This window comes from Hibiscus syriacus, unplaced genomic scaffold, assembly GCF_006381635.1.
Source record: "Hibiscus syriacus cultivar Baekdansim isolate YM2019G1 unplaced genomic scaffold, ASM638163v2 tig00111783_pilon, whole genome shotgun sequence".
Taxonomy (NCBI): Eukaryota; Viridiplantae; Streptophyta; class Magnoliopsida; order Malvales; family Malvaceae; genus Hibiscus; species Hibiscus syriacus.
In genome coordinates this window covers 2,262,843-2,287,747 of record NW_024063178.1, presented here as the reverse complement: position 1 = coordinate 2,287,747, position 24,905 = coordinate 2,262,843, and the positions used below count along the sequence as shown (strand labels likewise).

Below are 24,905 nucleotides of genomic sequence, written 5' to 3'. Positions count from 1 at the left end.
AGCTCGGGTGTCCTTATCGTTTCTCGAACAACAACAAAGGCATAAGTCTCATGGAATATTACCTCATAAGGCTTATATAGTTATCACACATATATTATTTTAGAGTCTTATGCCCTTAAGGCAAATCATATTCATTATTACCCAAGCATATCTAAGGCCCAAAGGACACCTAACATTGACATCACTAACCTACTCCTTGCGAGTGTTTGGGCTTCTCACCCTAGTTAGCTCCTGAAGTGTCTAGCGCACTACAAATATCCCACTAGGGCAATTAAGATAACCTAGTTATGCTCTAGCATAGCTGGACTCACTAAAGTGAGGTTATCCTCTCACTAGCTACCATCTCGTTCGTTACTTAAGGATGCTTTAGTCACTTTGACTCAAAAGAAGTCTCTACGTGTTTCATGGTTCAGCAACATTTTAAAGTTGCTTGGTAACTTTCTGAAGAACTAGCTGGCCCGATACCTGGTTCGGGTTCATTTCTGAGTAACGACACTTTAGTTATTCTTATTGTACTTTCCTTCAATCCCTTATAAATCGGAAGTGGTACCTTACCCCTCCTAGGTTTGATGATATTCTTGGAGTTCGTGCTTTCTGATATTACCGAATTTGAATTACTCATTATACCATTTGTCGATAAATCCTCTACGATGATCCTCGTCCTTAACAATATGTATACGTACTCCACTGAAGATATTTTGATGTATTATGCTAAGTGTATTTACATCCGTCATAACCTACTCTTACAAGTGTTTCTAGGTGTGTTTAGTCATTTATAACCCTCATGGTCTAAGTTTTATTGTTACTGATAATCCTTAGCTCATACGAGCCGTAAACGGGTCAAATCTAACCATTTCAAGTGAATAGTATTGATACTCTATATGAGTATCGATACTATAGGGTTAAGTATCGATACCCCTATGAGTATAGGTGCCAAAAATGTATTCTGATACGAAAATAGGGCATCAGTATCAAAGTATTGATACTACAGGGGAAGTACTGATACTCCTCTTGGAAGTATCGATACTCCTCTTGGAAGTATCGATACTCCCATTCAAAATCCCTAATTTTTGCCTCAATTTAACCAGTATCGATATTGTTCATTCCAATATCATTACTAGAACCCAGAAATGGTTATTTTAGGCTCAAGAAACACTAAAAAATTCATCCTAAAGGCCATAGTTTATGTCACACCTAAAAAATATTAAGGTTAATTATTGGATTAAAGTAAGTAAATTTAGAGTTTAAATTGTGAGTTTTTGAAATAATAGGTTAATATTCAAGTTCCCAAAAAGTTTAGGGTCTTAAACCATTATTTTACTCATCTCCCTTGGTTGTTAAAAATAAAAATCAAAATGTGTGGTTACTAGGTTTTGAACCCATATATGAAACATGATGAACCATACCCCTACCAATACGCTAGCTCACTATTTGGTATTTTCAAAACCAAATATTTATTTTAGTGCTTCATATGAGATTTTAAATATTAAAATCACCTCCATTTCAAATGGGGAAAAATAGAATATTCAATATTTCATGCCTTCCCTGTCACATTTTCCTCTCCGTTCAACTGTTGCACCAGTCGACGTTAGCTTACAACACCACTAGCAACAGCTTTAGCGTCACCTTACGAGCAAACTCCAACTATCAGATCATCGTTGTTACCTGTCGTTCGTCTCAAATCATAGAAAAATTATTCGAAGACATAATTTCGATCTCCATCACCGTTGGATGATGACTATCATTTTCGGTTCTAAGAGCACCATTATTTCCGTCTGATCTAAGCCTAGTGTCTTTCTGGTCATAAATCATCATTATCTGTAATGGAGAGTCTTTCGAAGCTTTGTCAGGAAAAGCTATGCACCCGTAATCAATTTCGTGATTTTCCATCAATTTTGATGTTTGCTTACCTCACTGCCATCGTCGTTGGAGTCCTCATGTTGTTCCAACCAAAACCCAACCACTAGGTTGCTCCATTGTCATTGTTTCCTCTATCGTCGATGTTGGTAAGATTCGATTTGTTTTTCCTTTTGATTTCTTCATGATTAGATGGATTTTGGTATTGATTTGGGTTGATTGTAGCATGTAGAAGCTTTTAGAGTGATCGATCACCTAGAACTACCCTCGCAAGTATCATGTGTGATGTCATGCGCCACTGTCGTATTTAGGACTCATTTTCTAACCTTGATTTTTTCTAGAAACCTATTTGTCAAATCGGATCGGCCTAAATTGATTTGAACTGAATCTGATCGAATCGTTCAGTCTGAATGAACTGACAGAAGGGGTTGTTAACCTCTGAACCGTTGACTTTGATCAAAAAGTTAAATTTTTCGAAAATGACTATTTTATATTTTTCAAAGTCCTAATTCCAAATTTGAAGTTCGTTTCACTAAATTCAAACCCGGTAAGTTTTTTTCAGCGTTTTATCACCTGATTCAATACGAATTTCATGTTTAAGTTTTGTTTCTGATGCAATTCATTTTGCCTTGTACCTAACATACTATGGAACAAAAAATTCAAGTTCAAGGGAGATCAAATTGAGTTTAACTGTCATAAATTGAGGTCATACTCTACTACCTTTTGTATGCTTTATGATACACATTGATAGTCAGTAAATGCATGAATGAGTTTGATTGATCTTATGGATATCGTTGATTGAAGTAAAACCAGTATGATTACGATAAGAAGGTAGTAAACTTTATAAGACTCAGATGACTTGTGTAAGGAATTAGAAAATTGATAAAAACAATTACAAAAACACATTTAAGGTGTAAAAGAATGATATGTGTTAACCATGATAATGGAATTACCTTGAGAATTTGTATTTTGACCCGATAAAATTAATTATACATATGTTAAATGTGTGATTGTTTATAAAACTTTGATATTTAATTTTAATCTCTGAGATGGTAAGAGACTTAGAATTATTACTTTTTTTGAACACATATTCGAAGACCATATTACTAGAAAAAATGCATATGTTTGGATCGAACAAATTACCAAAATGTTTTGGAGTTGCGAAATGACTAAATTAATTTAGTATTAAAATGACCAAGTTGCTCTTCAACCTGAAAATGGCCAAAATAACATGAACTCTAAAATGACCAGAATAACTCTGAGTACTAAAATGACTCAAATACCCTCATTATCTAAATTAAGGAAATGTTTATGGATAAGTTCTTAAAGTATCTGTGAAGCATTAAACATTGTAATGACCCCTAACGGTTATGGAAACGACCCAAGAATGTCAGTCACTCTGGATATTATTACAATACAAAAATAAAATAAATACCAACGTAATACCTATTCATCTTCTTGAGAACTAATCAATGATGATTCTAATGTTGATCATTTTAGCTAGTACTGTAAGTACTAAGAAGAGAATATTTGTGAAAGATCTTTGTCTGCATTATTTGTAGGTATCGCACTGTTAAGATCTAATTAGTCTAATTTGACTCAAAATTCGAATAGTTCAATATAAATCTTAGATGTCTTAAATCATCTTTTCTCCACCATTGGATTAAGTCACCAAGAATTTTTCAAAAATCAAAATGTCAAAATGCTCTAGCAGACTGAGTAAAGGTATCTCTCTTGATATATATATATGAATCCTAACTACTTCCAAATATATATGAATCTTAAATGAGTCTGATGTAAGGTTTTTAAATACCATTCTAATGCACCTAAAATCCTAAATAGTCCTGAAGCATTAATTCTTGAATGTTTGATTAGATTCGTTAGTAATTAAACCCTTTTTATAGGGACATTGTATATGAAATCCGATCAATCTATAGAAATTTTATGTTTTCCCTTCTTGATAACGATCAAGTGCCTCCAAAAAATAATTGAATCTTCTAGTGTGTTCTCTATGTTCTATATGATCATTTTATTTGTACATAAATTATAAATTGATATCTGGTTGATTTACGATTGTTTTTACTGGTTACTTGTTTTATTGGAAAATAAAATATGATTGTTGTATGGATTATGGAACTACTAGTTACTACTTGAATTGTTTTATTGGACACTATCTGGGTAGGCTGGAGTACAAGGTTCAACTCTGATCAAGCTGGTAAATCCTTACGAACCTAGGGTAACCCTTGGGTAGGCTCTTAGGACCCGAGATGTTCCTTTGGATAGGCTCTCAGGCCCCAAGATGCTTCCTTGGGTAGGCTTTGAGGCCCCAAGGTATTCCTTGGGCAGACTCTAAGGCCATAAGGTACTCCCTTAGGTTGGATCCTACGCCAAATAGGCCTAGGGTAAGTCCTTATAGATGCAGTTATGGGGAATTGCATATCGGTGTTAGAGTGGAGGGTATTGAAGTGATTTTAAAAATCTATTTTACTAGAATAAAATACTATTATTTTTAAACTATGTTTACATTATTTTTTGGTTTTGGGGGAACACACTAGACACCCATTTTCAATCTCCTGATTCTGTCTCTTTGAACACTCCCTCTGAACTATAGGTTCCATGATTGTTACCTGTAGATTTAATTAATGAACCTCAACCCAACCCTAGAACATGCATAAGTCTAGATCAATAAGAAAGTTTTATGTTTTTCAACTTCTGCTTGGCCTTTAGCATCTTTTGGTAGTATTGTATTACTGAGCTTTCCCAAATCTCACTCTATTACTTACCATTTCAGGTTAAAGAGTAGATCTTGAGCAATATCGACATCAATATTTAGAGTTCTTTCGGCATTGCTAGCAGAGTACGGTATAGGTGTAATTAAGGGTCATGTAGGTCATTTGATTTTATATTAGATATGTACTTTATTTTGACGCTTGAATTCACTGAATATGTGTTTTTCTTTATAAATTGTTTTTACAGATGAAATGATTTAACAAAATTTTTATTTTTTTATGGATTTTTACTTTGGGTCGCTCTTGTGTCCCTAATATGACACCTCAAATTGAATTGGGCTATCATATTATGGATTATGGATTTTTATGGATTTTTTACATTTAGTGGTATTAAATATTAGGTTGAGTAGAGTAGAGTCTTCAGGAAAGATAGATTGATCGACTATCATAGGGTGTTTGGTCAGTATATGCCCCTAGATTATGATCGTATTCTTCTGAGTCAGAACTCTGATGTCGAGCCTCTATTTGTAATAAGTATGCTTAAGTATTTTATCCGTTAGGGCTCGACCTGTGTATAAAAGGATATCATTAATGTCCAACTAGATTCATAATGTGCCTTGCGAGTAATGTGATAGTTATTTGTTTGAGAACTCTAACTTGGCTCCTGGTATGAAATTGGATTATGTTACCCAAACTTTCTGTGATGTTAATCTTACAACCAAACCTTATAAGTGAAATTTTTTAGATTTAGAACTGTTACCCAAGGGGATTGAAGAGCAAGGTATTTGGTCCAAATTCCCCTTAAAGTTCTCTATTAATGAACCGAATTGGAAAATTTCTGGAATAATTCTCTTTTCAATTTTATAAGCTTGGAATTCGATAAGAGTTAAGTCTCATACCTCAATAGTTTGATCAGTATGAGATTAAAGGAAAAATATGTATGTCCTTGGAAAAAGTGTTAATACCAGGGTGTTTTTGTTTCTGGAAAGAACCAACTATGTTTTCATATTGCACTGAAGGTAAGCAAGTGTTATTCTCATTAAGGATTGGTAATTAATGTCTGATTGGTGTTAAAAGGATAATTTTGTTCAGATTCTAGAATTATGATAAAGAAGAGCTCCAACAAGAAATGCATAATAAACGGGTTAAGGTTTAATAGAGGAATCATAATATGTAAAATCTACCTAAGGGATTGAAGAATTTATGAAAGCTTCACTATTGCATTTCTGTGACTTGGGTGAATTTCGAGGACCAAATTCTTTTAAGGGGAGGAGACTTGTCACACCCCAAAAAATATTGAGGTTAATTATTGGATTAAAGTAAGTTAACTTGAGGATTAAATTGTGAGTTTTTGAAATAATAGGTTAATATTCAATTTCATAAGAAGTTTAGGTACTTAAACCATTATTTTACCCATCTCCCTTGATTGTTAAAAATAAAAATCAAATTGTGTGGTTTCTAGGTTTTGAATCCATATATGAAACATGGTGAACCATGCTAGCTCAATGTTTGGTATTATTTTTAAACCAAATATTTTTTTTAGTGCTTCATATGAGATTTTAAATTATTAAAATCACCTCCATTTCAAATGGGAAAAAAAGATAATCTCTAATATTTCATGCATTCCCCGTCACATTTTCTTCTTCGTTCAACTGTTGCTCCGGTCGACTGTGGCCTACACCGCCGCTAGTAGCAGCTTCAGTGTCACATCACGAGCAAACTCCAACTGTTGGATCATCGTTGTTGCTTGCCGTTTGCCTTAAATCATTGGAAAAATCATTCAAATACATAATGTCAATCTCTATCACCATTGAACGGTGACTGTCACCACTTATTCTAGGAGCACCACCATCCCCATCCGATATAAGTCCAAGTCCTTCTAGTTGTGAATCGTTGTCATCCGTCGTGGATAGTTGTTCAAAGCTTCACCAAAAAAAGCTATGCATCCGTCATTATTTTTGTATTTTTGGTCAATCTTGATGTTTGTTTGCTGCACCGCCACTGTCGTTGGAATCCCCATGTTGTTCCGACCAAAACCCAACTGGTGGGTTGCTCCATTATCGTCATTTTCTCCATTGTCAGTGTTGGTAAGCTCCAATTTATTTTTATATTTGATTGCTTCATGTTTGGATGGATTTTGGTGTTGATTTGGGTTTATTACAGCGTGTATAACCTTTTGGAGTAATTGGTTGAGATTCATTTTCTAACCTTGATTTTTTCTAGAAACCTATTTTGTTAAACTAGACCTGCCCAAATCGGTCTCAACCGGATCTTACCAAACTGGTCGGTCTGACTGAACCAACAAAAATGATTATTGACCCCTGAACCGTTGATTTTTACTTTACTTTGACCAAAAGTCATTTTTTTTAAAAATGATTATTTTATGTTTTTTGACGTTTTGAGTTCGTATTCGAAGTCTGTTTCACCAAATTCGGATCTAGTAAGCTATTTTTTGACATTTTATATCCTAATTCAATACGAATTTTCATGTTTAAGTTTCGCTTCTGATGCAATTTGATTTGCCTTGTATATGAGATATTATGGGACGTGGAATTCATGTTCAAAGGAGATTGAATGGTGTTTAACTAGTTAATCGATATGGCTTGTAAATTGAGGTAATACTCTACTACTGTTTGTATGCTTTATGGTACACATTGATAGTTGGTAAATGCATGAATGAGTTCGATTGATCTTATAGATATCGTTGATTGAGGTAAACCCATTATGATTACGATAAGAACATAGTAAAATGTATAAGACTCGGATGACTAGCGTAAGGAATTAGAAAATCGATAAGAAATTACAAAAATACCTTTAAAGTGTAAAAGAATGATATGTATTGACCATGATAGTGGAATTACCCTAAGAATATGTATTTTGACCCGATAAAATTAATGATACACCTATGAAATGTATGATTGTTTATAAAACTTCAATATTTGATTTTAATCTCCGAGATGGTAAGAGACATATAATTACTACTTTTTGGAAAACATATATGAAGACTATATTACTAGAAAAAGATCATATGTTTGGATCGAACAAAATGAACAAAATGTTATAGAGCTGCGAAATGACCAAATTAATTTATAGTATTAAAACGACCAAATTGCTCTTAAACCTGAAAATAGCCAAAATAACATGAACTCTAAAATGACAAGAATAACCTCGAGTACTGAAATGACTCAAATACGCTCTTGAACATACAATCCAATCAACTAATTATTTTCCCAAGGTTGCAAAAAGTGTTACCAATTGATAATATGACGATTTGAGATGAATTAATAGGCAAATATCGCACTCCCTTCAGTGATGAATTGATCACCACAACAAATTTCTTTGTCATGTGACCATATCGTCTACCCCATCAAATCATTGAAGCCATTTCTCTATGGGGGTTTTTGCAAGGTAGTTATAGCCTTGTTGATTCATGTTTATCAATTCTTGAAGCATCACCTTAACCTCATGTATGGAATGTGTGTGGCCTATACATTAAAAATGCAATAATTAATTATAAATAATAAATAAAAATATATTTTAAACCAAAAGGAGTGAAAGACATGCCCATTCAAAACACCATTATGCGTTCATCTTCAGTCGTGAACTTTTACAAATAATTCGTAGTAATATGACGTAAATAGTATCGATGATAAATATAGGGAGGTTGCCAAGACTGGCTCATATGTTGGATTATGTATTTGATCCCTATACCTCTATCAGAAATAAGATATATCTCATAATCTCTATCACACAAAACATGTGATAGAACATGTCTTCGTAAGTTTTTCAAGAAGAATTCCTAAGAGTTTATATATTTATTTTTTACTATTGTGAAAGGCGACGAGAATAGTTTTCTTTATTGTCATATTTTGCAACAACTAATAACATTATTTATGTGTATCTGCCTTACAACCAAGTGTCATCAATATGAACCATCGGCTTGTAGTGATATAATGCATTAACACATTGCGAAAATATCCAAAATAGCTAGTATAATTGGCACATACCTTGTACGATACGATCATTTTTGTACGCATATAGTTTTAAGTTTTATAACCATTTCCTGTAAGTGTTTCTACATCAATTTTTGCCATGACAACAACTCTTTATATGATTCTTCACATTAGCCATATAAATTTTTTGAGCCAGAGACCTTGCATACCATACTTTATGGTAGTAAACTATATAGCCTTATTGAGATGTAATTGCAGCAATACAAGTGCCAATTGTTATACGTGGATTTGCTTTGACCAGTGGAATGAAGGCATCAGAAAGCACATGTACATCAAAGTTATGATGATCCTGATTGAGGCTGTTGATGGTGCATGTATGAGGTTAGATGTATTTTTTCAACTTTCATGGGTTGTTTATTGTCTTCAAGTGTGATACATGAACCCTCTAATTACATCTCTGGTTCTTGTGAACACATTCATCAATGTACTTGTCTGTGTTTATTTTTTTCATAGCCGACATACCTAATTAGCTTATATTATTATTCTTAATGACAACCACAATTGCCTTAAATGTTATTCTAATATAAAGCTCAGCATCACCATGTTGGTTGTATTGCTCAATCTATGGGAATTACGAAAATTCTATAGCATTGAAAGCTTTCATATCAACCATTGTGAAGTGGGATGGTGGTTGGTAATAAGAAATATGAGTGACAGCATGTGGTATGTCATTAGCATTCACACTCATCGACATGTCAAGGTCTTATGGTTCTTCATTAAAAGGGTTTACCTCGTCACCATCAGGGTATGTCTCCCATACATACTCTTCATCAAAATTACCCCCCTCAAATTAGAATTATTTTACTTCGTCGAATGCAAGGATAACAATGTAGCAATTATGTGTCGATCACGATATTGCTCACAAACCATATTACCAAGATCAAAGTTGACAATACTAGTACAAGAATGTCTTCCCATAGATGCTGACACGTAATTCACACTAGGCATATACATTGAATATCGTCCAGATGAGAAATCATTGAATGGGTTGAACACTTCATAGTTTTGTGACCTCATGTCGTGCTGAGAAGATGACGTTGTCATACCAATATTTTATGGATTGTACGTTAAATGTTGTGTTGGTGGTAGGTACAAGCCAAAGTTAAGCTAGCTATGCAAGAATACCTTGGCATCGAAGACAATGTTGCACCTATGTCATTGAGTGTAATGTGTGTACTTAATAATTTGAAACCATTACATAAATTGGTTTCAAACTTTGAACATTAGGATCAAAGTCAAAATTTGCACGTCTTCAATTTGGGACACTGGTATCATCATTATCATCAGAAAAAATTACATATAGCTAAAGGAGCCCTCATAATGAATATTGTTAGTGGAAATCCAACATCATGTCCACCTCATCATTATCTTTTACGGTGTATATTAAGTAGGTTAATGGTTCTAATGATGCCGATATTCGATACTTCAACGGTTCAAGTTTTCTCACTAAAACATTGTTTTCACTTCCTTTATCAACTTCTTATACGTTAATTTCCTTGACATCATTATCATAACAGTGTTTGAGGACTGAAAGACGATGTCGAGAGATGTATAACTGATCATCTGTCCATCATAATATACTAAAGTAATAATAGATTATCTTCTCGACATATTTTTTTTAGTATCTACGATCATCTAGAGAGAAGAGCAAATGTTAGACAATTTATAATGACTTTAAATTATGTAAGAATCAAGAAGTCTTTCTTGCATAAACTTACAATTAAAACATTTATCTAAAAGTGACGTCTTGCAAATTAAGTTGATTATCTTCACTTCCTTTCTACATGTGATCGGTTTTGTTGTGTTCACTTATGTGTGGTTTGTTTGCCTTTACTTTTTCTAATATATATAAGGGTTTTAAGGGAACTCACATTCTATAGAACGCGAGAACAATGTACGTAACTCACGTTCTTTAGAATGCGAGTTTCATATTGACTTGACAGGGACTCAACTCTACTTTCTGGTATGCTATGATGATCGATACTTTAACTTTTAAAAACTTCAATGAAGATAAGATTGATAGTTAATTTTAAATATTGATACTTAATATATAAGGTTTGATATTTTAAATTTTTAAATATTGATATTATAAACTGAGTTAAAACCACGATAAAAATGGTCCAAAAATACAATAACATAAAATATAATACTAGAAATTAAAATAACATAAATTTCAATACCATAAAATACAATTACATAATTATGGTACATAAATTACAAACAAAACAATGTTTTCCTATAACACCCTCACCCGTATCCGACCTGGATATGAGTCTGAGGTGTCACATTGACTTTTCAAATCATTTACTTTTAAAAGATAGTGGAAAATTTAAAATTTTATTTGTATACAAATAGTGAAACCCTCGATCAAAGTAAATAAGAAGATTCAACTAAAATTGAAATTAACAATTTACATAAATACCATAAAGTATGTTTACAAAACTGATTAGAGCATATGTAATTCACCTTTACTTACATGCCACGCATTTATTACAACAAAATAAATAATGTGTAAATTACTTCTGATCTAATCTTTTGGTAGAGTTATGTTGTCCTGACTGGTCTTAGCTTTACTCTTCCTGCTTCTTCGTAGCTACGCGTGAAACACTCATACGATAAGTGGTTGACTTAGTAGGCATATAAAATACAAAATCAATCATTTAAAAATACTTAAGCATAGTCTAAGCATTTCATAAAATCATATAAAGAAACCATATAATACATCACATATCAAAAACATATATGCATACATATATACATATCATCATCATCATCCTCATCAGTAACGTCATTCTCATTATCATTATTAATATCATTATCTTTATCATTTACTAACCATTTATATCTTTTCTTTTAATAGTCCATGGTACATCATTGAGAACTTAAGATTATGCAAAAATATTGTCACCACAACTCGTATAAATTGCACCGAAGTGCCGTATGGAAATTGCACCAAAGTGCCGCGTAGAAATTGCACCGAAGTGAAACGTATAAATGTCCCAAAAGACCACATAATATTGTCCTGAAGGACCGCGTAGAAATATCCCGAAGGACCACGTAGAATTGTCTTGAAGGACCGCATAGAACCCTCAACTCTTGGCATACCAATTATACCTTTAGCTCTCATATCACATACTTATGGACTTTAACATTTATACCATTGCATATAGCTTATCACATAGGAATGTATTCATATATACCGTTTTCACATTTCACATATTTATATAATCATGTAGTTCAATATCATATAGACATTTAAGGACATAGATCCTTATCATATAGCTTATAGCACATGTTCATATATCACTTAGGTAAATAACACATAGCTTATATCATATTCTCATATAATCATATAGATCACATAACACATAGATTATGGTCACATAACATATATCACATTTTCAGGTATCACATAAGTAAATGTCACATAGCTTATTTTACCTTTTCATGTAATCACACATACCAAGTAGAACAGTACATACAACACATAGACATATGCTTATATTTCGGTACACATAGAAATCATATCACAACATACTACTATTCATAAATCATGAAATCCAAATATTGGAAATAGACTCATCGCAAGTCTTATTTCCTATATCACCATATGTTATAGTAGTATGCACTCACCTTATCCTCACTTAGTCAAGCAAAACACTTAGCACTCTTGATTGACCTTATATCATTGAATCATCTTGTACTTGCCTTCGTTCGATATCTACACAATAATATGATTGGTATAAATATCAGAATTCGTATCACTATAATCAATCCCTAATAACATAAACTAAACAAATCACTAAATTCACTGTTTCAATCTTAACAATATCGATACCCAAGGTCCAGTACCGATACTTCAACATTATGGTATCGATACTATACTTCAGTATCGATACCATTCTCGATTCTGGAATTTCATCTCTCAAAATGGTACTAATACTTATACATTAGTATCGATACCCTTAGTATCGATGCACTTCCTTTGGTATCGATACTACACTACTAATTCGTACAATTTCACCTTATGGTATCGATTCTGTTCTTCCAGTATCGATACCCAAACCCAGATCTCACCTTTTTTTTGTTTTGAAGTATCAGTACTGTTCATCCAGTACCGATACCCCTTGCCCAGAACTTACTTATTTTATCCTGAAAATTTAACAAAACTTACATAAACTCCATACTTTTAACTTCTTTCAAACCTTTAAACTCAACTACACTTATTAAAACTAACTTATATCACTTTATTATTCCTTAACATCCAAAATCCCACTTAAATACTTGAATCTAAAAATCACACCATATTTTCAAGAATGTTCTTAATCCTTTCTAACACTTTAGATTTCTTATTTCAGCTTATGAAAAGTCAAATATGACTTCAAAATTCATTTATTAACCTTTTCTCACCAATCCACTTAAAAACTCTTTTTATTCAATCACCCATAACTTTTAATTTTTTAATTTCTACTTCTCTTTAAGCTTTCCTTAAGTTTTCCTAACACTCCAACCATTAAAAAAACTCAAAATCTACAAGAAATAATAAACTTAAAGATCCCTTACCTTAGCTATGGAGTCAAGGTGGAGAGGAGGAATAAAGATGAAGAATTTTCTGGACATTTAACTCTTTTTTCTTTTCCCACGTGTATAAATAATACCCCACTATGAATTTTAAATTCATTTCCTTATCAAATGACCATTACGACCTTTCAACTTCCAAACTTTGCTATTAAATCCTACACCAAGAAATTCCAAATAAATCCTTGAAGCCTTCTAGGTTTGAAGGAGGAAAAATAAAGATCCCGAGAAGGTCATGTTCTGATGGAATGAAAAGTTTTCTAAGAAGCCCTTCATTCAAAATGAAAGAAAAAAAGATACCAAAGATGAATGAAGGTGTGTCATTTACCAAATCAATGTCACGAGTCAAAAGAAGAGAGTGTTTTTTATAAATTACAAGTTTCTCAAGAAGGCCATGTTTGATAGAAGAAAAATGTTCCTAAGAAGGCCAAGTTTGACAAAACAAGAAGTTTTTCGAAAAGTAAGGTTCGATTGAACGAGAAGTTTCCTGAGAAGGCCAAGTTTGATGGAAAAAGAATGTAATATTTACCATGACCTCGCAAGAAAAATTAAAAGGGCTTCATCTTTATAAAAGACATCCCCTTCTTGTGGCATAACTTTTAGCACTGACATTGACGTAAAGATCTCTAAGTTCTGTGCAAAGTCATGCCATCAAAAGATGAGCCCTTATAAGCAGAGACCTCACGTTCAATATTAGGATGCCACCAGAAGAGGATGCCTTTTCTAAATGAGGTTAAACTGGTTTTGAAATTGGAGTTGACAATGACATATACGAAACATTCTAATGGGGTAAAAATCACGTTAAAAATGGTTCCAAAGCCTGATGTTGTCACCTGAGCTTTAAAACCTTTTTTCACTGGAGTTTAACTGTAACCTCCAAAAATCTTGGGATCAAGTCACCAGAAGACGATATTTATATAGGCAATGACCTTACGTCCTGTAAAACGCAATTTCCATTAAGATTCCTGACATGGCCCCAAAGTTTCCTGATGTGGCAGCACCCCCAACATACATATATGATTTGACATGTGAATGGGCCTTGCATTCTATAAGGCATTAGGTTTATCTAAATTTTATCTATAAATATGATATGATAACCATGTTGAATGGATAATTTTGTAAAAAAAGTATTTGACGACAAGAGTTTCTGCAATTGTGTTCCATTTTAGAACTTATTTTTACACTTTCTTCAACACCAATATCAAGAAAGATGAGTTATATAATTTAATTTCAAAAGAGCTTAAAAAAATTACAATACAACAGATGTCTTCATTGGAAGTGAAAGTTACCATTTATGAGCCCGACCCTAAAGCACATTACATGTTGACCTTAACAAATACAAATTACATTCAGAAGATATTTAGTATTTACACAAGTATTGGTGGTATGAACATCGAGTTGTATATAACATTTCAGGAAGAATCACTTCATCAAGCAACACAAAAGCAATTCGGTTGTCACAAGAAGAAGAGGATGAAGAGGTAGTTTTGCTATGTTACACCCATAAATGTCGAGAGAAAGAGAAAATAATTGAGGAACTGAACTTACATTAAACATTTCTACAGACTACGAAGAAACGAAAACAAACTCCTCTTTTATTCATTTCAACTAACTGTAACTTTGTGTAGTTCTTTTTTTATTATATTTATAAATTAGTATTTAAAATTTCATAAAAAATGATGTTACCAAAGTATTTATGCATCAAACCAAATAACTAATTATCATATTATTAAAATGTACTTTGATTGATATTTTGACTATTAAATATATCAAAAATAAATTAATAATTTAAAAAAATTGGCATTATATTTGATTTAATCATTCGAACATAAAAAATATTTTTAAGGTCAAAAACTCTATTAATAAATAAAAAAGTATAAGATTTTACATAGACCTCGTATTCTACACAACGCAAGATCCGTATTGACGTGCCAGACTCCTCGTTTTCTATAAAACGTGAGGTCCATACTGACATGGCAAAGATTCCTAAACTCATTCATTCGATATAAATAAATAAATAATAATTTTTATTTGAAATAAATAAATAATAATTTTTATTTTTTGAAACTATAACTAAATTTCACTCATTACTATAATTTTTGTATGTTACTGGTTCTAATAGCTAAGCATATTTTTGACATGTTCAATTAACTCAACATATTTTTTTCATTCATAAAAAAGTATGAAACAAAACATATTTTTCATTTCAACTTTAAAAAATTAATGATGCCTATGTCCACCCGTACCGTATGGTGGTGGACGATAAGCTCGACGCGAATTCTTATGAACCAATATATCTTCCTCTTCATCATCATCACCACATATGCATGTGGAGTACCACCACTGGCACTAGAACCGAGACTGGTGTAGAATATGCTATGCGGCGACATCTGCTCAATAATACCAGATCCGAAGTCTGTTGCCAATGGTGGAAATTAACATATCGATGGTGGAAAATGCAGACAAAAATTAAGGATAATATGGTTGAACAAGTAGAGAAAAAGTATAATAAGGGCTAAGCGACGTATAGGGACGAAACGCGTTGGTGAAAAAACCTTTTATCGGATGCCCTATTTTTTGAAATAATGATTGACTCCTTATATAGTAAAATGGTGAATGAGTCAAGTGGGTGAATGAAGATGATGGCACCGGTTTCTGAGGCTTTGCTGCTGATTGTGCAGGTGCATGTGTTGTTCTTGATGATGAGGCTGAAGCATTTTATTCTCTGGCTTGTTTCCCCTCCACCTCTACAACCAAGTCGCGTCGACAAACATTATGTCAGCGGGCAGTTTCGAAGAGGCACATATATTTATCGTGCTCACTCCTCTTTTAGCCAGTATATGTAGCTTCTCATTTTGTTCGTAACACAACATGCAATCATATGAAACATTATGGTCGAAGATGGATTCAGAAATGGGACGCCTATCTAATCTCATCACCCACTGGAACACCCATATCGAATGATGATCCACCCAATAAAAATCCGTCTTTCATTGTCACATTAAGCGATGCAATTCGTCTAAGTCTAGTGGTGGTGGTGGAATCGCTTGGACACATTTAAATTATGTCATCATGAGGTGGTGTGAAACGGTTAATATAACACATCAACGCACATTCATACCCCTTCAAATAAAATTTTTAAAATAAATAACTAAATAAAAATTAATTAATTAAAAAGATTACCTCTGAATTTATCCGCCAATAATCGAACACATGTCTTTCATCAATCCTTAGTAATTCCACCATAATAATGAATAATCGGATTTTAAAGTAATAAGTAAAACACCCAAGAGATAAGAAAAAAACAGAGAGAGATAAATGTGTGAGAAGTTGGGTTAACAGAGACCCTATTTATAAGAGTCCTTACATCCCTTACGAAGCAAGATTAATGGAACCTCGTGTTTTGCATAATGCGTCTGTAACTTTTCATAGGGACATCATGTCTTGCACAAGGCGAGGTCCTATAGAATTTAATTTGAATTTTTAAATTTCATTTTGAAGAACGTGATAAAATGCTCAAACGTTTCAATTTCTCGTGGACCTCGCGTTTTGCATAACGCAATGTCGTTTATCCAAATATTAAATTGTGTTATCTGAAAAGTGCTTCCACGCGGGATGAGTTTAGCGCCCTATACAATGCGAGGTCCTTTTACGCGTTTTGCATAATCGAGTTAGTCATACGTGAACAGTTTGTGGGTTATTTTTTCAAATATTTCCTGCATGAAATAAATTTGGAAAAACTATATCAGTAACCACTTAACTATATCCCTTTTTCATTTTGACCGCATTTTTCATTTTTTATCAATCAGGTCACTCAACTATTTAAATGCATTCAATCAAGCCACATGTCGTTAAAAGATAACGAAAGTGTTGACATGGCAGTTAATAAAATTGGTATAATTACACATTTGATCCTCAATGTTTATACATTCTATCAATTTGATCATAATTTTAATTTAATTTAATAAATTTAATGTCCAATTAGATGGTGACACATGTCACTATCAGATTGGATGACATTTATTAATTTTTAATTTATTTTATTTTGCATCCAATCATGTGGTGAGGATTTAACCTGTAACCTGGAGCAAACTTAAGGCACACCTGAACCACTATGGTAAGCCTCTTAATTGGTTATATTTTACAACATTTCATAAATAATATGTTATAACTAATGGCAGGGATTTTAAGAGGGAATGCAAGCACTTTAACCCTTAAACCAAACCTTATATTCAATTAAATTAATGAAATTAAAAATTTAATTTTAAAGAATGTAATATATAGATAAATTTTAAAATAATATAAAAATTAACATATATATATAATATTATAAATTTTAATTGATATTAATGGTTTTGTTTTTCATCTAAAAAATAAAAAACATGTTATTTAATAATAAAATATTTAAATAATAAAAATATAAAAATATTTTAATTATCATAAAATTGTAAACTTCATAAAAATATTAAAAATATAAATAAAGTAAGTAAAAAGATAAAATAATTAATGACAAATTAATAAATTTATTGTTTTTACTGATTGATTTAATATAATAAAATTTATCTATATATTATAGTTTTTAAAATTAAAATTTTAATTTCATTAATTTAATTGAATATAGAGTTTAGTTTAAGGGTTAAAGTGATTGCATTCTCTCTTAAATTTCCTACCATTAGTTATAATAGATTATATATAAAATGTTGTAAAATTTAACCAATTGAGAGGCTTAGTCTAGTTATTTAGGTGTGTCTTAATTTGCTCTAGGTTACATGTTCAATCCTCCTTGGAAGTGGGTAATATTTAAAAGTGTTTTGCTTGTCAAATAATACCACCTGATTGGATGTAAAATAAAATAAATTAAATAATTAAAATTAATAAAATATCATTCAATCTCATAGTGACGCATGTCATAATCTAATTGAATATTAAATTTATTAAATTGAATTAAAATTATGATCAAATTGATAGAATATATAAATATTGATGATAAAATATGTAATTCTACCAATTTTATTTATTGTCATATCAGCACTTCTGTTAACTGTTAATAGCAAGTGACCTGATTGAATGTATTTAAATAATCGAGTGATTTGATTGATAAAAAATTTAAAAATAGTGGTCAAAATAAAAAGAAATTATATTATACCCAATAAATTTTAAAGGGTGTTTTTTAATAAAAACTTCGGATCCAAGGAAATTATGGAAACCGCGGAGAACCTTACGCAAGTAGTTTTAACGGAAACCGCAAACGACTAACCTGTCCTTTCATTGCGTGTCTTGTTCTTCATTCTACAACTTTTTATTTATTATATTCTAGATTTTGTTGTAAAATACATATGTATTAATTTAATGTTTGAATAACAATTAATGGTTTTAATTATTTTTATTTAAAAAATATAAATTTATAAAAAAATTATTATAATATTAAAGGTAAATTATACAAATGGTTCCTCGACTATAGGTGTTACTTTATTGAGTCTCCTAACTATTTAAAATTATAAAATGATTTCCCGATTATATAACATTATTTTGTTGAGTCTATTTACTATTAAAAGTTAGGGTTAACTATACGAATGATCACTTATGTATGTCTTTTGTCTACTTTTGGTCACTGATTTCCAAAATCATAAGATATGATTAATTTCGTTTTTATTTAATTAAGATTTGGTTAGTACGAGTTAAATGTCATTAACAACAGTTAAATATTTTGATATAATTACATGTTTGTTCCCTGATATTTACATATTCTCTCAATTTAGTCATACTTTTAATAAATTAAAATAAATTTAATCCACTAATCAAATGATGTCACATGTCATGCCACGTGTCACCATTCGGTTGGAGGAATAACTTTATTTTAATTTAATATATTTATTTTTACCAATCAATGTCACCCTCTGGGTGAAAGAAAATAAAGGAAATCAAATTGAGGCAAAAAAGATTCACACCTAGGTCACTTAGAAAACTAAACATGTATCTAACCATTAAGTAAAGACCATTATTGGGTATAAAGTAAACAACATGGTGTATATATTTTGTATTTTAGTGTATAAATACTTAAATTCATAATATTATATATATATATATATATTAATTTAAAATATATTTGTATATTACTTATTAAAAATACTTTATTATTAAATTAATTTTTTAAAAGATTTTATTTTTTATTTTCATTTAAAAATATATATTTTATGTTACAATTTATTTAAAAATATGACTAAATTGAGAGAATATGTAAATAAAAGGGACCAAATATGTGATTATACCAACTATCATGTCACATATTTTATTAATTGTTAACTACAATTAACTCGTGATGACCACATCTTAATTAAATAAAAATGAAACTAACCATATTTAATTAAATAAAAACGAAAGTGACTATATCTTATGTTTTTTTTAAACCAGTTACCAAAAGTGGACAAAATACAAACATAAGAGATTATCCATGTAGTTAACCTTAAAAGTTATAAAGTGGTCATTTTACTATTTATATGTTCCAAAATAATCCAATATTTTCCGTTAAAAATTTACTAGCATGACATGAGGTATCAACAACATGGCATAATGTGTTTATAACTCAAATGGTTTTGAGATCATATCTTAACATATCTCAGTCAATATGTTAATGTCAAACTCAGTAGGTTGCCAATTTTTAACAAAAAGCACAAGTTTAGAACATATAAATAGTCATGTGGTCATTTTATAACTTTTAATATTCAGGGGACTCGACAAAATAACACCCTATGATCGAGAAACAATTTAATAATTTTTAGTAGTTGAGAGACTCAACAATACACTATAGTGAGGAGACCGTTTAATTATTTTATCTTAATATTAATTATCATTTGAAATAAATTAACTAGATATTTAATTAACCTTTAACAATAATTGAGTAGAAAATAATTAAAAAAATGAGATGAAAGATGTATATTAATATAGTGTTTATTCTCAAATATTAATTTTTAATTATTTTATTTAAATATTATATAAAAAAGTCATGATTTATTGAGATGACGTAATAAGTCAAATAGTGTTCAAGATTTGATTCTTTACCTTATGAATAGAGTAAGTTTTTTTAAGCTAAGGTTACAAAGTAGTATATGTTTTAAATACTCTCAATCATTTAACAATAAACATTATATCACCCTGCTACAATCGTTGGTGCTTAAACCCATGATCTTTTGAAACAACAACGATTCATTTAACCATAAAGATAAGTTAATTCATGATTATGAATAGAGTAAGTTGAATTAAAATGATCATCCTATAAAAATATAATATTACGAATGAAACAAATTAAATTAAAGAAATTAATATATTAATAGTATGCTAAAGTAAAATGTTAATGCCCTTCCATGTTTTCAACATGTATTCATACACAAGTGATTTCTAGGCAACGAAAACAAATGTGGGTTTGCACTATGGTGAAATAAAAGGTGTAACGAAACTCGAACCAGAGAGCATTATTAGAATTAATTACCAGAGAGTTTGAGAGCATAACAATGCTTCTACACCCACCTGCTTCTGCATATCTGCAATCATTGAAAGCATCCATGTAAACAATACTACTTTCTAAACCCAGATTTAAATACAACATCGTCCAAATACAATGTCCAAAATTAATATAAAACTCGTAAAAAAAGGTTATAAATCCTATGACATGTCAAATGTATCCGTAACTCAACTAAATGATAAGAGTTTAATGTTGTTCACAAGCACAATTTAAAGTGTGGCCGACACATGGTAGGCTTTCATATAATTGCATATCACAAACTAACAGCATATAGCTCGAGTTTGAGTCCAAATAAATGTCGGACTTCAGTTCCATAAAGTACACAATCTGCTAATGATTCAAAACATAACATGCTGCAATGATTGATAAACCGAACACATATCACAAAACACATACAGACTCGATTTTAATTACAGTCACATAATTCAAGAAAATTAATGTCTCTATTGATTGGTTATGCTGTTGTTAATTTATTTTCTTTTTCTCCAATAAAATTACTACTTCACATGGAGAATATAGTTCTCTGCCTGGAATTTCCAACACGTTATTTATCAAACTGCCGCTTATCTGTCTTTTGTCTTAGCTAATTACGTGATAATATTTAACAAATTCTGTATGTTAAACTGCTGCTTGTTGACATGATATTTGCTTATTGGGCATGGTCGAGGTTTAATGCGTTTGCAGGGACGCAAGCATGGATTTATGTCAGGGTAAGAACATAAAATAATTATATTAAAACTTTAGGGATGCAAGATTATAAAATCTCAGGGGTGTGAAATTAAATAGTTCATATAAAATACAAAGAAAATATTTAAAATACAATTGAATTTTAAATTTTTAGGGGATGTGAACGCACTCCCAACACTCCCTCGATCCATCCTTGTGTTTTGGTCATTTTAGACTCGTTGTGGTTGCATGACCTCTCCTACCATATGGTTAACTTATTGTCACACACCAAGAGCCCACAACCGAGGTTAGTCCATGAAGAGCAGCCCAAATGGGGGTTTGGACCTTCTAGAAGCCACAAAGACTTTAGTGGCATTTAAATTTGTATAGATAATGCCCACTTGTTTTTGGTAGGTAAGAATCAATCTAAACCGTCGATGTAATTAGATCTTAGTCGTTCATTGAGGGGAGCTTTAGCTATAAATAGAGGCCTCCCCTCCTCATTTGTACTCACTCCTTCACTTTGAGAAATCATAAGAGCATTCTTCTCTCAAAGCTTTCTTATTTTCCTTTTTGTGCTAGTTCTCTTGTCTAGCTTCCGTCGAGGTTATAAGCATCATTGCTTGGGATATTTTCAAGCTTACTTAGCCGCAATCACTAAGAAGGCGACTAAGGCCGCACGCTCTGAGGTGTCGAAGTTTCAAGGGCGTGACAAGTGGTATCAAAGCTAGTTTTATGAGAAATGGCACAACAAAACCAAGACGAGGTCCCGACAAGCGAAGTGACTCGTGTTACCGTACCAAAGAAGCGAGGGAACTCGAAAGATATGGTGGCCTCGTTCGAGCAAAGGGTCAGCAGGTTGGAAGACCGATATAATGAAGTCCAAGAGACTCAAGACTCGGTTGAATCTCGCTTGGAGAAAGTGGAGTCCGTGGAGGACGTACTCCGCGAAGAAACCCAAGCACTCATCAGCGAGTTGACGGAGAACGTAGACGAGCGTACCAGAGGCCTCGAGAGCATGTACTTGGCCATGAGGGCCGAAATAATGCAGGAGGTAAAGGAGCTCAAGAGCGAGCTACTTGTCTACAAGTTTACCGTGTTGAATGAAGTGACTGGGGAGGCGCAAGCACCAAGACCCAGGATCGACATCCCTAAGCCAAAGTAGTACAATGGGAGTCGAAATGCCCAAGATGTGGAGAATTTCATTTGGGGCATGGAGCAATTTTTTCGTGGCATGGGTATCGGGGATGATACCACCAAGGTAAATGTTGCTTCCAATTATCTTAACGATGTTGCTATGTTATGGTGGCGTCGTAGGTGTTCCGAGAATACGAATCCAATCGGAACGTGGGAAGAGTTCGTGGGAGAAATCAAGGAGCATTTCTATCCGAAAAATGTTGTGCTCGAGGCTCGAGCAAAACTAAAGCAATTGAGGCACGATCGTTCTATCTTGGAGTATGTCAAAAACTTCACAGAGATCAAGATGCAAATCCCGTACTTAGGCGAGTCAGAAGGGTACTTTGCATTCATGGATGGACAACAACGTTGGGCCAACATGGAGATCCAGAGGAGGGGAGTAAAGAACGACTCTCCAAGGCATTGGATGCAGCCGAGGCCATTGCCCCGTTGGAAGTAAAGAAGACCGACTCTCTCCAATCCAAGCCAAAACCCAAAGGTAATAGTGGGGGAGAGAAGGCCAAAGGAAGCTTTCACAAGCCAACAGGAAATCATGGGAAGCCAAATGATCGACCCAAAAAGCTCTTCAATTCTTGGGAGAAGAAGGGGGAATTATCATGCTTTTCTTGTGGAGGAAATCACATGAAACGATATTGTCCTCAACTTGTGAAAGTTACTACCATCAAGGAGAATGATGGGGTGGAGAGTGAGACTCTCAAACTTGGCTCCATCCTTAGCATCATGGAGGTCAAGAAGGGTCGGAAGAAGAAGGGATTGATGTACGTAGACATCATCGTGGCATGCCAAATGATGAGTGCACTAGTGGACACTGGTGCCTCAGAATTGTTCATGTCTGAACAAATTGCCAAGAGACTTGGCCTTTATGTGGAGAAGGCAACTGGATCCATCAAAACCGTGAATGCCAAAGAAGTTCCAATTGCGGGGGTCATAAAGGGAATCGAGCAAACCGTTGGAGGTTGGTCCGGAAAAGAAGCCATCAAGGTAATCCCTCTCGATGACTTCGACTTTGTTCTTGGGTTAAGTTTCTTGGACCGAATAAATGCTTTCCCAATGCCTTTTTCCGATTGCTTGTGCATCCTGGATCCAAAGTAACAATGCATTGTTCCAGTGAGTCGAGGGCCCAGAATCGAGGCAAAGATGTTGTTCACAATTCAATTCTCAAAGGGGGTGCGCAAGGAGGAACCCACTTTTGTGGTTTCATTGGTGGGAATTAAACCCACAATGACCGAAGAAGTCCAAAGTGAAGTGGGACAAGTATTGGCGGAGTTTAGGGATGTGATGCCCACTGAGCTGTAAAAGCATTTTCCACCGAAGAGAGAGGTGGACCACAAAATAGAGCTTGTGCCAAATGCGGAGCCACCCACCAAGGCACCATACTGAATGGCCCCACCGGAGTTAGAGGAGCTTCGCAGACAATTGAAAGAGCTCCTAGATGTTGGATACACCCGACCGTCAAAGGCACCCTTTGGTGCACCGGTGTTATTCCAGAAGAAGCATGACGGCTCCCTCAGAATGTGTATCAATTATCGAGCTTTGAATAAGCTCACTGTGAAGAACAAGTACCTGATCCCGTTGATTGCCAACTTGTTCGATCAACTTGGTGGTGTAAGGTGGTTCACCAAGTTAGATTTACGGTCCGGATACTACCAAGTTCGGATAGCGGAAGGCGATGAACCGAAAACTGCTTGCGTGACACGCTACGGTTCATATGAGTTCCTTGTGATACCCTTTGGCCTCACCAATGCCCCTGCAACCTTTTGCACGTTAATGAATAAGGTACTACAACCCTTTCTTGATCATTTTGTTATAGTTTACCTTGATGACATCGTTGTGTATAGTAAGACCTTGGAAGAACACGTTGAACACTTAAGAAGGGTGTTCCAAGTCTTACGAGAGAACGAGCTTTATGTCAAGGAAGAAAAATGCTCGTTTGTGCAAAAAGAAGTGTCGTTCCTAGGCTATATTATTGGAGGAGGCAAGCTCCAGATGGACAAAGACAAGATCCGGCCGATTGATGAGTTGAAGCCACCCACCAAGGTAACTGAATTGCGAGCATTCTTGGGATTAGCCAACTACTACCGACGGTTTGTGAAAGGCTATTCCAAGATTGCCACACCTTTGACCGAGCTACTCAAAAAGTACAAGGTGTGGGAATGGAAAACGAAATGCCAGGATGCTTTTGAAAAGCTCAAGGAGGCCATGGTGAATGAGCCTGTGTTGGTGTTGCCAGATTACACCAAGCCTTTCGTAGTTTTCACCGATTCGTCCGATGTTGCAATTGGTGGAGTCATCATGCAAGAGGGACATCCGGTTGCATACGAGAGCTGGAAGCTCAATGAGACCGAG

At 33.3% G+C, this 24,905-nt stretch overlaps 1 protein-coding gene across 1 annotated transcript in view; it reads right to left on the bottom strand.

The window, feature by feature from the left end:
• Nucleotides 1-20,738, bottom strand: part of LOC120170684 (lysine-specific demethylase JMJ18-like) — a 31,829-nt gene extending 11,091 nt beyond the window's left edge. The window contains exon 1 of the mRNA XM_039178593.1: nt 20,664-20,738. Coding sequence (XP_039034524.1) covers nt 20,664-20,738 — 75 coding nt within the window. The remainder of the gene's footprint in view (nt 1-20,663) is intronic.
• Between the last annotated feature and the right edge of the window lie 4,167 nt (nt 20,739-24,905).